At 35.7% G+C, this 15,552-nt stretch overlaps 1 protein-coding gene across 1 annotated transcript in view; it reads left to right on the top strand.

The window, feature by feature from the left end:
- The window catches only part of LOC126846215 (serum response factor homolog), a 51,557-nt gene that overhangs the window by 1,811 nt on the left and 34,194 nt on the right, over positions 1-15,552 (top strand). The window contains exon 2 of the mRNA XM_050585466.1: positions 930-1,193. Within this exon, the coding sequence (XP_050441423.1) occupies positions 930-1,193 (264 nt within the window). The remainder of the gene's footprint in view (positions 1-929; positions 1,194-15,552) is intronic.

The raw sequence follows: 15,552 nt of genomic DNA, 5'->3' as shown, positions 1-15,552 counted from the left end.
ATAGTTTAATTATTGTAAAATGTTTAATTTGGTTAAACTAGTATAATCTATAACAACCCTAGAAAATTATTGGTGACCATAAATTAAAAAAACATGTTTAACAATTATATAATTTGTTTTATTAATTATGTTATTTTTTATAACGTTTTTATGAACTCACAATCTTTTTATAACTTATTTTTCAATTAATATACTTTATTTATTTATTCACACTTAAATAGTTAAAGTATTTTCAATTGTATTGCTATTTATACTTAAATAACAATCCTAAATTTTTTAATAAATCCTTCTCACATTTGAGTGAAGGCAGCTAATATTATTTTAATTACATAGTTACAAAAACAATTACTACTTGAATTTAGAATGAAAATTCTACTTTTACTAACAATTATTGTATATTTTAAATAATTTTAGTAATCTGTTACAATACAACATTTTAGTAGTCAAGTTCCTTACAATTTTAAAAATAATTATTATTAGGTAGGTACTTAAAATAATTTAATTTTGTGATGATTGGGGAAAAGGTCGTGGCATATTAATTTATGATTTTTAAGTAGTGTCAAACTTATATTATTAAGAAAAAATTTACTTTTTTAAAAATTAGTTAATTTAAAACTAGTTATAATGTAGTACTTAAAATTTAAATTCTTAAATCTAGCCTATTCATGGCTGTAATTGAGATTAATTGCAAATCATTTTTACTTGTTTGGGAAAAAGTAAATATGTCAAATTAAGTCTTTTCACTTCTGCCTTAACGTCACAAAATTTTTGTAGGCATCCATTTTACGTTTTTAATTTGATTTTTATAAATTTGTTTTTTAACTTTAAATTTGTTGCTTACTTATAATGGCTGAAAGATCAAAAAGAAATTAGACTATATACTTGAGTATGAAAATTAATTTTTTTTTTTTTTTATGTTGTGGTTTTAGGCATATGAACTGTCCACGCTAACGGGTACACAAGTAATGTTGTTAGTGGCCTCTGAAACGGGTCACGTATACACATTTGCCACTAGAAAGTTACAGCCCATGATTACGTCTGAAGCGGGCAAGGCACTGATCCAGACATGTTTGAATTCACCGGACCCGTGTCCGTCTTCGTCAGGTGCCAATTCTGGCGATCAACGCATGTCAGCTACCGGTTTCGAAGAGACAGATTTATCATACAACATAGGGGACGACCACGATTCCAAAGTAAGGCAGTTTGTGTACGGCCAACAGAGTCCCGTCCATCATCCGCACCACCAGCAACACCATCCCCAACACATAATGGCAATGTCCCCGCCTGCTCATCTCATACCCTCATCTAGTCCCAGTCCGCTGATGCACACGGCAAACTATCAGCAACAGTGCACGTCCCCACTGCCATTACACCAGTATCCTCACATGGCTTCCCATTCACACAATCAACGGTAATGTTTGGTCGAACCCTCCATTGACGACGGCACGGCATGCTTTATATAAGTTTTAAATTAATAGACTGAATACAAAATGTCTGTACTCTTACGAGTAAAATTTAACTACCAAAAAGTGAACACTCGCTGCTGTTGCCCCGTCAATGAGTATAGTTTGATTGAATATTATTTAATGTCTACAATGTAGACAAACTCCTATTTGTCCACTTTTACGTTTTTAAGTATTTTGTCAGTTGCTGTTAAAATAATATATTTATATATATATACTTGCTGCTATTTGTGTGTTTTCGCTTCGTGTTTTGTATTTATTTTTTTGCTGTGTTGTAGCTTAAGCTTTAATACAATCACTACATGTCATTACTTCCGGAGTTGGTGCGCACTCCGTGATATGGCCTGCTCGTTGGATTTATCAATTATTCTTGGTTCGTAAAGATGACATGAAAAAATGTCTGTTTTTTAATTTACACGTCTTACACCGGTTATCATACAGATTACGACTTCCCATTAAAATTAAAATTCCCATTTATTTTTTTTGTTATTACAACGGATTTCGAATCGCGTTTGCAGCCGATTACTCTACCAAAAGAGTTTTGTACGCATTCACCTTTTTCATATTTTTTTTACAAGTAGAAAATTTGCGGGTCCGTTTTTTGAAGTCCGTAAGCGACGTCACGTGCCCGGAAGGAAAACGTTGCACTTGTAGAGGACCCCGAGGATGGGGAGAAGGAGGGTCACACCGATTGGCCAATTATTATTATTATTGTAAAACTGTCAGAGGCGCCCGCGTGGGCCTGCCGGGGGCGCGTAGGCGGCTATGTGCGTTGCACTCGGATCCGCGGGCTTGGCCTGCGCCGCCAACAGATTGCCGACGTTTTCTTTCCGGTAGAGGAAATTTCCGTCGATCATTCGATCCCGTTTTTCCCATGAGAAACGTAAACCGGACCGCCGCCGCCGTCGCCGTTACCGGGTATAATATCGCATACGTGCCTGGGTTTCAGTAAGCGGCGGCCGCGACGCTCCAGGCAGGCACTCGGGTCGTGGGAACGAATTGCGACACACGACAATATTGTATTGGAGAGAAATGGAAAGGACATTAAATATTGATCGACTGTGTGTAATTAAAAAGCGTTGATCACTCTCGTTTCGCTGTATGCTATTTGTGTAAATACATTTATAAAGGGAAAACGTAATTTTTTTTTTTAATGTAAGAAAAATGACACATACTGTATGTATTTATTTATTATTATTATTATATATTTTTTCATGTATCGTTGTTAAAGATTTATATCGTATATAAAAAAAATTTCCAACAATAAAAACAAGTGCCTTTTGTAACTATAATATAGTTATATAGTTAATAATATATATATATATATATATATATTATTTATAATGCATAAAACATATTGATGAAGTAATGTAATTAAAATATTCGTATTGGTCTAGTCCGAATTAGAAAGACGTATTATAACATACAATATTATAATATACATTTATAAATAGACCATTGTTATCAAGGCTGTGATAATATAATATATTATGCATATTTTTAATATTATCGATGAAATTTTTTTAAAATTTATATATTTATATTTTGTACATTATTAATTATTATTACTATTATTATAAATAAAATACAATATACACGCGTATGTATATATAAATTTACACGAGTCGTCGTATTGCTTTTTGGCATGGTCCAGAGATTGTTTGTACCGATTTAAAAAAACTTGAATATAATATCACCCATTGAGATCGCGTTGGCCCCCCAGCTGACACGGTAAACTATGGCGTCGAATCTAAAAAAAAAAAAAAAGTCCCATGTGTTACAACCGGGATATTATGTGAGCAGAATTGGTGCAGGACGGCCGATTTAAAAGTTACACGGGACTAGAGACGCGAGCCTAGGGCCCTCAAACTCCGTGTGCCCAAGGGCGGCCCCTTTACATAGCCTAAGACGACGGTGCTGACCATACACTTTAATAAACACTGATCGCGCGCGGTGAGGTTTCCGGGGGGGACCATCTGTGCGGTTTTTTTGGCGGACGTCCGGTCGAAACGAAAGCCGCGTTTTCGTTCGTCCATTAACCATTTGTTATTGCTTTTTTTTTTATTTTTCGAAATTTTGGGTGTGTACACGGTCGTCCCACGTGGTCGCGTTTAATATATATTTTTTTTTATTTCCCAATGCGCATCGATAACCGACCGCGGCCGCGCTCCGTTCATGCGCCCAATATCGTTGTCGCCCACCGGTCCGCCGTCTTAACCGTCTCAACCGCCGCCGTACACGATAATAATTATGTGCGGACGAGACGCCCACCGCCGGCACGGGAAGTTCTCGCAAGTGTGTTACACTTGAAACCAGTGTGCCTACACACACGCGCGTAACCCACGTAACCCTGACAAGGACTCGCGTGCGTGTGTGTGTGTTTTTCCGAAAAACAATTTCGAGTTGCCCAAAGAATATAATGGGAAAACCGGCCGGTTTCCGCGCAGTTTTCCACGCAGGTCGCGTGGTCTGTTTGATACCGACTTTCGGCCACACCGTTCGCGTCCGTCAGGACTTCACAGTCCGTTCGTGTAAGTCGAACAGATGTTTTGACTCGTTCCGAAATATTTAAACAACAGGTGTGTGTGTGTGTCTGTCAAGAAAAACAAACATAATAATATGTAAACTGGCAATTTGTTTTGTTCGCCGACAGCGGTGTATACTCGTTTTGCAATGTTTATTTGCAGTAGCTGTGTAGTATATAAAAAAAACCGCTACCCAATCATTGTGACACGTGACTTACTCGATATTGTTCTTTTTAAAAATGTCAATATTATTTAGATTTTCGGTTGTCATACTAAAATAAAATAAAAATGTTTTATTTTATCTGGGTCTAAAAGTTAAGATAAGTTCCACTGATAACAGCAAAATAGTCATAACTTTTACAATTATCGAGCTAGAGAGGCGACTTTGTTAACTTATTATGCTGAGTTCAGATTTCCGGAAATATTAGAAGGCCATAGGGATTGCAATGCATATATTAAATGAACCGTAGCATCCTCTTTGAGGAATCAAAAAAGACAAACAACATAAGTATTTGCATGCAAACCCCAATCGCGCCCGGTTTTTAACCCAATCCGATGTGCACAGTGTACAAACCGTTATTTCATAGCACCTTAGCAATAAATAAATGAAGCATACTGTCAATGAAACAATGTCGATTTGATTCGAGACGAGTAAAAACGTTTATAGCACCGTATCTGTTATACCTATTCTCAAACTTACAATTACCGGCTCTCTCGATTGCACGTTAGCCTTTGCCATTTCAAACTAGAGGTTGGTTTAATGTGTGCTAGGAAATGAAAATAGCTACAAAACAAATGCGAAAAGGTTATCGACTAAAGTAATGCACGCTCGGTTAATATTTTATAATATAAAAGTCAATTTGTGTGATTTATACCCGCGGCCGCATTACTATACACGTGAGTCGAATGACTTGCATTTAAGTATGACTGTAGTGTGTGATTTTGCAGCTGTACGTAGTTTGTTGTGCACGCTTGTAAATATTATAATAATGCATTTTGATCTTTGACACGGTCTCTTAGCTGTGCCGACTTGTCTATAAAAAAAAATGAAATGGCATACGATTTTTGGATCAAAACGATTCGAATATTGCTGTAGCACAAGTTTTGTTTTATTATTCACAGAAGGTATTGACTATTTCAATAGACAATAGTCACTGTAAATCTACACGCTAACCGTATTGCGATTCAGGCGGTAAGTACTCATGTTTTCGCGGTAACCAAATTGCATTTATGCCGATAATATTATGAACATCCAAGGTCTAGAATATACCATCTCAGAGGACTCTACTGGATAATTTGACCGCTTCGGCTCTGCCTATAATCTGTACAGATAGGTGTGTATTCGACATGGAATATTAATGCGTCTTTGTGCGGTGGTGGTGGTGTGTTGACTGTTGACAGTAACATTGCGCTTCACGGTATTCTAAAATCGTGACCGACTACTTAGCGGTGAATATCTGGTTGAGTTATATAAGTAGGTATAGCCGCTTTTAAAAATGTAGTTTGAAGACAAATCATGTTTGCTTAGAGTATTTTTCTTTTAAATTTGTCAAATGAAAACTCGTCAATGATTTGCCAAGCAATTGCTTAACAATATTCGATATTCATTTACTCAAGACACTGTTACTCTACAAAAATGTGTATTGTCTAAGGTTTAACGAAAATCGTTTGTAATTCATACTCAAGGTACTGATGTGGTTTTGACTGTGTTTAATTTTTAAAATTACAATGTAACTTTATATTACAGTCTTAATTACTATTAAAATGAATAAAAATTATTTCATACATTATAGCAAAAGTTTTATTGGTTAGGTTTAGGTACTAGTTTTCTTAAAAAAAAAACTGATGAAATATTACTACTTAATGGTAACTGTTTAAACTTAACGCTGTTCTTTCCGACTAGTTCTAATCGCCTATAACGATCCAAAGACCTTGTAAATAATATACCCTCCTAAGACGGTGACATATTAACATACATTTTATCGAGTGCAAACCCGTTTCACGTTTCTCGGACATAATTTCCTCACACTTCGTAAATACTTGAACGTCTCGTACAAATCAAACGTCGATGCATATAATACCATTGCGGCCATTACCTTTTTAATATTGCCGTTGTAACTTGTACCTGTGTTTGATATAAAATTTTGATTTCTTCGTTAATGCTATACAGGGTGTCCCATTTTAAAATACTAATAGATTTTCCTCCATAAACACTAATCCAATTAAAAAGTTGCTTATTAGAGACTTTTAGAGTACAAATGGGGACGTATTAAAAATTTTAAAAATTGGGTCCAAAATTCAAAATGGCCGACTTACGGTCAAAAACGTGTTTTTTTTTAAATGGAAACCATGTATTTTTTATTAACCAAACAAATGTTTTTATTAAAACTAACAACTTTTGTAGGAAATTTTCGGTAAAACCCATAATTTGTTAACTTACAAATTAACTAAAGATACTTAATTTAGTATCTTTAGTTATTTTTAGTTTTTTTTGTTTTATTTTGATGCATATGGTAACCTTGTCATGAGTAGTAACCTTGGTTTGTGTGGTAACCATGGTATTTTTAGTAACTTTAGTATGTGTGGTAATCATGGCATGTGTGATAACCGTGGTTTTTGTCTTTGTGATACACAGAAAAGAGGATATCGTTAACGATAAAGATAATGGTAATGTAATGGTAAAGTTAGGTTAGGAAATTATAAACATACCACGGTTACCACACATACCGTGGTTATCACACAAACCAAGGTTACCACTCATACCACAGCTACCACACACACCAAGGTTACTACACATGACAAGGTAACCATATACATAAAAATAAAATAACAAAACTCAAAATAGCTAAAGATACTTAATTTACAAATTATGGGTTTTACCGAAAAAATGTTCCTACAAAAAGTTGTTAGTTTTGATAAGAACATTCATTTGGTTAGCAAAAAATACATGGTTCCCATTTAAAAAAAAAACATGTTTTTGACCGTAAGTCGGCCATTTTGAATATTGGACCCTATTTTTTAATTTTTATAACTTCCCCCTTTGTACTCTAAAAGTCTCTAATGAGCAACTTTTTGATTGGATTAGTATTTTTAAAGAAAAATCGATTAGTATTTTAAAATGGGACACCTGTATATTAACTTGCACTATATATACTGTACTCGGCGCACACGCTCCAGACGCAGAATTTACATCACACTAGCAAATTTGAACGGTAAAATTGAATTTCAGATTCCAATTTAATAATATTATTCAAACGAGTGTGTGGCGTGTGCCTACACCGGTGTGGCATGTCTGTTCATAATGAACGACGAAGACCGCGGTCATTATCGTGTAATTCTATTGTATTGCCAAATAGATTCGATGAATGAACAATAGAACGATAACGACCGATCATTATAATAGTCACACCTAGCAATACTTAAAAAAAAAGTTTGTTCCCAATTTATAAGAAGTTATGTGCGTAATCGATGGACACTGGCATGCGGTGTGTGTAGACAACACACGAGTACTGGAGATATCATCAATATTTATCATTCGTTCAAAAATATTTTCATTCGTCTTTTTTGTCCATTGCGTTTGCATTATCTTTATTTAGTTTTACACAATCAACTTTTAGTATAAGTAATAATATGTTTACTACAGTCGTAAATGAAAAAAAATGTATACCTAATACCTTATGGTTGATACCTAAATAGTAAATACTCATAAAGTCCTCATTGGATCCAATAAAAAATATTCATAAAATAGTGTATTCCAATATATTAAAAGTTGCTTTTGACAAATAATCGGTGATTTACAGGTAATGATTCTCGTTGAATTTATCATATTTTGTCAATTTGTTTACTTTCTGGTTTACATATGTACAATTATACGAGATACAGTGTACAATGTTGTACCTTTATGATATTAGCATACATATGCATAATGAATATCAATTATTCGTTCATTGAACATAGCCGAATATAAATATATTAATGTAATACATTGAATAGCCTTAGTTTATAATGAACACTGGCAAACAGAAACTATGAAAATTATGATAATTAGGTATAGGAAAATATAGTCAAAAAAACATGTACAAATATAAAATATGAGTATCGATATTTTAGTGCTCTTGTGTCATTTGTGCACTATGCCTAAAATGTTATATTAACTATTAACATTAATAAGCTATTTTGATCCATAAAAGTAGTTTCAACACAACTGAAAATTAACGAATTTTACAACAACAAAATAGGCCACAGAGAAAATAACGTAATAAAAAGACAAGATCACATAAACTAAGTTTGTGAAGAATATAAAAAATAATAATATAGATTTAAACTTTTTTGAAAAAGAAAAAAAAATGAAAATCTTTGCAAAGGACTTTAAGTTAATTATTATGAATCTTATAAATTATATGATGTATTATGTTATACACAGATTATACAACAAATGGCGACTGTGTTATGTGTTTACTAAAATACTACCGTTATTGAATATACAAACAACGATGCGCGTTTAGACTACATAATTTTGGATAGTTATAAATCTGTGCTCTTTTCGACTGGACCGATTTTTATGTAGATATATTTTTATTGCAAAAGCCAATCGGCATTAATTTACAACAATTAAAAAGCCATAAATAAATTTGTTATCGACATACATCAAATTTCCCCTTAGCATGTTATCGCATTCTAAACGTTTCAGCGGTATAAAATCAGACAAATAATTTTAAACGAAACATTATGGGTTTTTCAATGAAGGAATTAATAAAATACTATAAACCGTATCTGGCCGTCGCAGAAGACGGAGAGAGGGATGTTTGCATTCATAAATCCTATGAGTATACCTCATGTGCCTCGTGTATAGTGCTTACCACCTCGTGTCGACCTTAAACACAGATTTTCTGTACTAAACCTAACGTTTAAAAAAATTACTCGTGGCGCAGATAGAACCGAGGAGTCGTTTGCTTTTCTATCGCTCCAAGCTGCCCGCAACAGCGGCGGGATCTTAAATAAAATCGGTCTTTATTGTTCTCAATGTATTTTATATTATGTATTATTGTACACAGGACTCAACTAGGGCGTTCGCGATTCAATATTCTCTGCGGTTTTTTTCGTGATAGATGCACAATGGACCATGTGCGCGCGCGTGTGTGTGTGTCGTACTACAGAATGAGGAGGATAAGAAGTCGGAAAAGAAATATAGGAATAATAATAATAATAAAAAATAAAAACCACCGACGCCGTCACCAAGACTCTCCTGCCGTCGCCGCCGCCGCCGCCGCAGAATAGAGTGCGGTGGAGCCCATTAAAAAGACAGGGCGCTGCTCATTGTTCTTTTAAGCGTTTTCACAGGGTACACCCGCCGCCGCCGCCGCCACATACGGCCCATTGTATTCGCCGTCTTCGGTTTTCCGACGGCGGCAGTGTGTACGCCGCGAATAATTAACAAACGCACACTAGTCGTTATAACAATATTATATTATACGTACGTTTTACTTATCGTTTAAATAATAATATTATAAATTTAAATATATAATATTATAAATTGCCGCGTCCTTCGTTATCGTGGCGTTGAATCTGCGCGCGCGCGTACGACCCGTTGGGATATAATAATAATAATAATAATAATAATAATATGACGACGACGACGCGACGCTTTGTTTCTATATAAAATACTAGGTCACAGAATTATTGTTATTTTTTATCCAACGGTACCCGGGCTATAACATATTATCATGTAGGTACCTACTTAATTTCTTTGCGCATTCAATGTCAGTATTACTGGTGTTGCAAAACAATCGGCGTTTACCGTCGTCGACGGAATGGTAACGCAATACATCTGCGAGACACCCGCCGCCTCCGCTTTCTGCGATCATTGCGCGGTTAAATGCGCCGAGGGCGCGACATTATACAGTGGCGCAACTGTTAATTGTTTGGCGTTTATAAACTTAGAAGAAAAAAAACTGCCATCGCAAGAATTAATTCTAAAAAATAAACCCTTGACAGGTGCCATAGAACGCCGCACACACGGTATATGTTGTAGTGTGTACGCATAGAACTTTACTATAAAAGTTTTAAAAGACTAATGCCCCAAAAAACGTAGTTTTGAATAAACAAAATAAATAAATTGGCTAAATAAACTAATAATAAGACTATACTTAAAAAAGAATTATAATGAATATAAGTCTACGAGTATAATTTAAAAACACAAGATAAAATACATAACACATAAGATTATAATAAAACAAGAGCTTGTGTTACCGCACATAATAGACTTTGCTTTTAAAATGAATCCCGGTACAACTACACAATTCTGAATGGATAACATAAAATCTTCATACTTCTATAAATCATCTATGTACCTATAAAACTGTTCCTTGGTGTAACTTGATGAAGTCAAATAAATTAAATTTACCGTAAGAATATCTATTAATATTTTGTATAATCAGCCACAGTTGAATGTAATTTAGAATAATTTTTTCTTGTGCCAATTGAAAATGTGGTTATTGGGATATTTGTTTTATAATCTCTGACCTTTGGCCTTATGATTTTTTTAAATTTGTGAAATTTTACTTTTTTTCTCTCTATATTGTTAGTTCGAATTTCTATCACTAAACTGCTACATCTTATTCGACATGTTTTGACGATTTAGGGTAAAACTATTAAAACGGACAACAATAAACATGTTTTACTGGATATGTTTTCTAAAATGTTGTATACTATGTTTGACGACCGTAGTCCACCTGTGTGTATCATCGGCTACTATAATGTGAAATATTCAGTAATATGGCGCGTGCAGCTGAACCAGTTCCACCGAGTTGTTTCGATTAAGTATTAAATAAACTACCTACCCATTGCGCTTCAAAGTACGATTCTTAAAATTCCAAAAATCATTCGAATACTTCGACTACACAGTGCACTTATAAATATGTCAAATATCGATAACCTACCTCGTGTAATAAGGCGGTTAAAATAGTTTACCGTCGATTGCAAGCGCGTGCTCGAGGTAACATATTTGTCGTATTTCGCTTTTAATCAAATCGCGAAAACAAGTAGGGAGCGACATTTTATGTGAGAAGTAAGTGTACACAGAATACTGCTTTGCGTTTCCGACCGAACTCGTTTACTTCACATCGGTATTGCGTTAATTTTTTATTTTAAATAATCAGTAAACCAAAATCCTTAGATTTAAAAAAAAAGGTTCAACCCAACTAGGTATTTTTAAAGTATAAGCCCAATAAACCCCATATTTTTTAACCGACTAAAAACTGGAGACTTCGATGGTCGTAAATGAAGTTTAAGATAAGACAATATGTATAAAACCGTAATATGCCGTACAGATCTATTTCGCTGGTGGCACTTGAACGCTTCTATTGGTTTTTTATCTGTATTCAAAATATATTTTTGTTGGACATTTTTGTTCCCGATATAATGACTTTATTATTTTTTTTTAATTTATAATTGACACTCGCTCGGTCTGCGGTGATCGTGCGCGTCTTAAGAAAATATTGAGTTCACAACGTTTACACGCGTTTAAATAGTTAATTTAAAGTTATTGTGCTGGGGATAGTGCCTCGTCATTCCAACGGCGTTCGAAGCACGCGCACAATACAAAGTGGTGGCGTTTAGTATAATATTATCATCCACTAGTTGTACACACTATATAGCGTTATCTAATCGTTTTTATTTTGATTGACTGCCGCTAGATCCTATCTGCCGGCCGTGTTATTTCCAATTTGTCACGTCGTCCGTGGGGCAACAACAAGTGCGTTTCATCGAACATTCAACAGCTGTAGATGGGGTACCATTTTTCAAATGAAAAATAATATAAGCCTAATGGCAGCCTCTCGAGGTACTTGCTCTACTTGTTCGACCCGTACTGATCCGAGGCAGTCCCCATATGCCATACACCGCGCTGCGTATGCGATGACCTCGCGTAGTCTTCTCAGAGATCACTTGAAAATCGATTTAAATCATATGTTAAAAAATTACTTTGATAATGTTACCCAATACCCATAATTCAATTCAGTTCGGACTGTTTGTTTAAATGCATTCTGCAATCGTTGTCGGTCGTTGTCCCGCACATTCGCGCTATCCTTCTGATAGCTGACCAGCTGGGTAAATATTATGTTCTCACGCTAAGACTACTTTCTGATTGACGACCACGAGATACTTTATTCCGTTGACAGCATATGACGTATGTGAAGACTACAAGTACAGCAAAAAAAAAAAAAAAAAATTGGTTTTCATTTCTGCTTATAGAGGTTTATTTATGTGTTTGGAAGTTGCAGAGTACTGCAACAATGACAAATCATAGTCGACCGTTTCTAGTATTAATGTATCCGTGCTCAGTTATACCTAGTCTCCTGTAGCCGATACCCGGATGGGTGACCAAAAATGAATTTTTAGAGATAATAGTGTAATATATAAAAAACAATATAAATATTTATAATAACCATACTTAATTACTTTTGTACATTACGAGTATTAACATTTTTTACTTTAAAAAAAAAACCGGAACACTGTTCTATTGTTTCGGCTGTTGGATTAGTCGAATGAGTATAAGTATTATAAATTGAAAAATTACATTCGTCTTTGTGTATTAGAAAAACGAATCCACTCTACAACAGCCCATTATTACATACATTAGCCAGGTAGTTTATAATAATAATAATAATGATGATGATGATGATGATGATGTGCAAGTTAATACAGATGGCGCGTGTTCGGGCAAACTCTTAGGATTTATTTATTTTTTCTTTGCCGCGTGCGCACACAGGTGTAATAATATTATTGTTCCGCTGTAATAAGACTCGACTGCAACAGCTATAATGTCGACACGGACGAGCGAGTGTGTGAAAAATGAAAATAAAATCCATCCCGAAGGCACATTTCCAGAGAACATTAAGACGTACCTACTTACAAAAAGTCGGGGCTGTAATTGAAATTTCAATGTGCACACAAACAACAGGAAAATTCAATTACGGTACACCCTATAATCTATATTACAAATGACGACGATTGGCGATTCGTAAAATATTCGTTACATGTTAGTTGTTCGTTAAATTAACAAGAACTCGGGTATACCTTAGAATAGGTTCGGCGGTAGTGCACGGTTTTAAATTCGATTCGTAGGATAACAACCACCCACATTCACAGTGTTAATATGATTTATTTAAGCACTTAAACGTTATTATAATTATTGTTTTCGTAAACGAGCGAACAGAAAGAGGATAGGATGTAATTATTTCGCAAAGACATTGCGTTGTTTGTTCAACTCGGATGGTATTCGCAACAGACTAGTTTGTCATGTTTATAGACATTGACGTTGCGCATAAAAATATCATAACATCATGATGCGTGCTGGCGGAAAGTAAGAAAAACGATTCTAACTAAATCGAATTAATTATGTTTTATTAATTAATCATTGCGCGGTGTCATCTCGTCCCGTTGACCATTGCGGTTGACACTGACACGTGTATCCGTGATATACTATTGCTGCTGTGTAAAATAAAGAGACGTCGTGTGTTCCCGGGTAATCCACCGTCGATTCTCGCGTAACGGTCGTCCAGACCCACATCGGCTAGATTTATCGAATCGCTAGCAATGAGCAGTCCCACGCAAAACCCACCACCATCACTATATATATATATATAATTGTTCGTAATTACTCTGTGGATATATTATGCGCGTTCTACCATACATGTGCGTCACGTGCTTCGGGCGTAAAGTCTGCAAATTATCCCGATATTTGACCGTATCAAAGTGTAAATTAAAACGAATTCACCTACAGCAAACGGGTTTGGCCATTATTATTTTACAAATTTCGAACAATATTTCTTTTACTTTGGTTTATCGATTTCCAACTATTTCTGTGTACATCCGGTAGTTTTTCGAGGTGATTATACTAGTAGCAATCGGGGTTTAAGGGACGGAAAGCCTGGCTCTGCTCAAATCGTTGGTATGCCGCACAGTCGTGGCTGGGAAATACTGAGGGCGTTGTGCCGTGGCGTAGTTATGATTTAGTTCTGGGGGGGGGGAGGGGGATAGATGAATTTTTGAGTAAACGTAAAGTGGGGGGCAACACCACTTATTCAAGTTTACATTTTTTTTAATATACTTCTGTACACAGTTAAATATGTTATAATATAAAATACGTTGAACATTTGAAACAAATTAACTTTATTAGAGGGGTCATAACTTATTTATAAAATTACATCTATTTTTCTGGGTTTTTTGGCTAGCTCATCTATTACTTCCTCAGTATCTAGTTCTTTATTTTAATGAACTGCCAGCATGGCTAGTCCATTCAATCTATCCTGTTTTAAAAGAAATAATAGTTAATTATGTATTGACAATTATTTAATGACAATGCATACAATGTTAGCATTTTTTACATTTTTTGTTCTTACTTCACACACGGTGTTTCTCAAAATATGTCTTTACTCTTTTTAGAGTGGAACACGTCCGCTCAGGTGTGGTGGTTGATACTGGCAATGTGCATAAAATGTTTATAATTGTAAATAAATTGGGAAACATTTGATCATCACACTCGGTTAGAGCTTGAAGAGCTGCTGATTTCGGAACTGTATGATAGGTACAATGCGAAAACCAAGATACGGACTTGGTAGGTTAAATGTATTACGCAGCGTTTGTTTACGGATGTCCGTCAGTATGGCGTTGTCTCGTTGTTTGGGCATTTCGCTCACGAAAATCACCAACTCTCTTATGCCTCTCCAGCCTATTATCACACAGTATTAACCGACCGTGGTCGTCGGGTTTCCGCGCAGATGGCATTCCAATAAACGTGTAATCCGTTAAGACCGTTTATCTCTTTGGCCGGATACATTATCATATTATATACATACGCCGTGACCGGCCATTTCGCCAGCCCGGGGGCAGTCGCGCTCGGTCGATTGTGTACGATAAGCCGGCCGCGGCATTCGCGGCGGTCTTGTACCCGAGAGCAAAAGAGGGAACAGTGAAGGAGGATTCGTTGGGGTCTTATAATATTATATTATATATTATGTTATTGCGGCGGCGGTGTGTGAAATTTGATACGAACCCCGGTGACGGATTGGTGGTCCTTCGGGCCGGATCTCGGACATACCTACATGGGCACGCGTCACGACCAACGGACAATGAATTATTATAAAATAATTAACGACCGCGATTATGTCGCCTGGCTCGATATATGTTATTACCGTGATAATGTATGATATCAAAACACACGACACTCGAATTCCACAGCACTGTCTTTTATGTTTTTCGACGCGCCGCTCGCGTGTTTGTCGACAAAACACGATTGCTGATCATAATATAGCTCTGGCCGGTGGTAATATTTTATGCACACACGGTGTTCGCGTTATCTTCGGTAAAATGTTGTACATGGGTGTGTGTTGGACCACAACCTGCAAAAGGTTTTTCGATTCGCCGTCACCGTGTTGCCGACTAGGTTGTAAAATTTCAATTTCGGCAACAATAAGTTCTACACAGACCCGTGAACTGCTGCTTTGACCCTGAACTCTGTTTAATAAATATTTAACACAATAGCTTCATAGGTTTGACGAAAAAAC

The sequence above is a fragment of the Adelges cooleyi genome, unplaced genomic scaffold (assembly GCF_023614345.1).
Source record: "Adelges cooleyi isolate 19-005CV unplaced genomic scaffold, UGA_ACOO_1.1 ACOO_flye_CR_arks_rails_tigmint_CR_PRNA_9, whole genome shotgun sequence".
Taxonomy (NCBI): Eukaryota; Metazoa; Arthropoda; class Insecta; order Hemiptera; family Adelgidae; genus Adelges; species Adelges cooleyi.
This window is presented reverse-complemented; position numbering and strand designations above follow the sequence as displayed.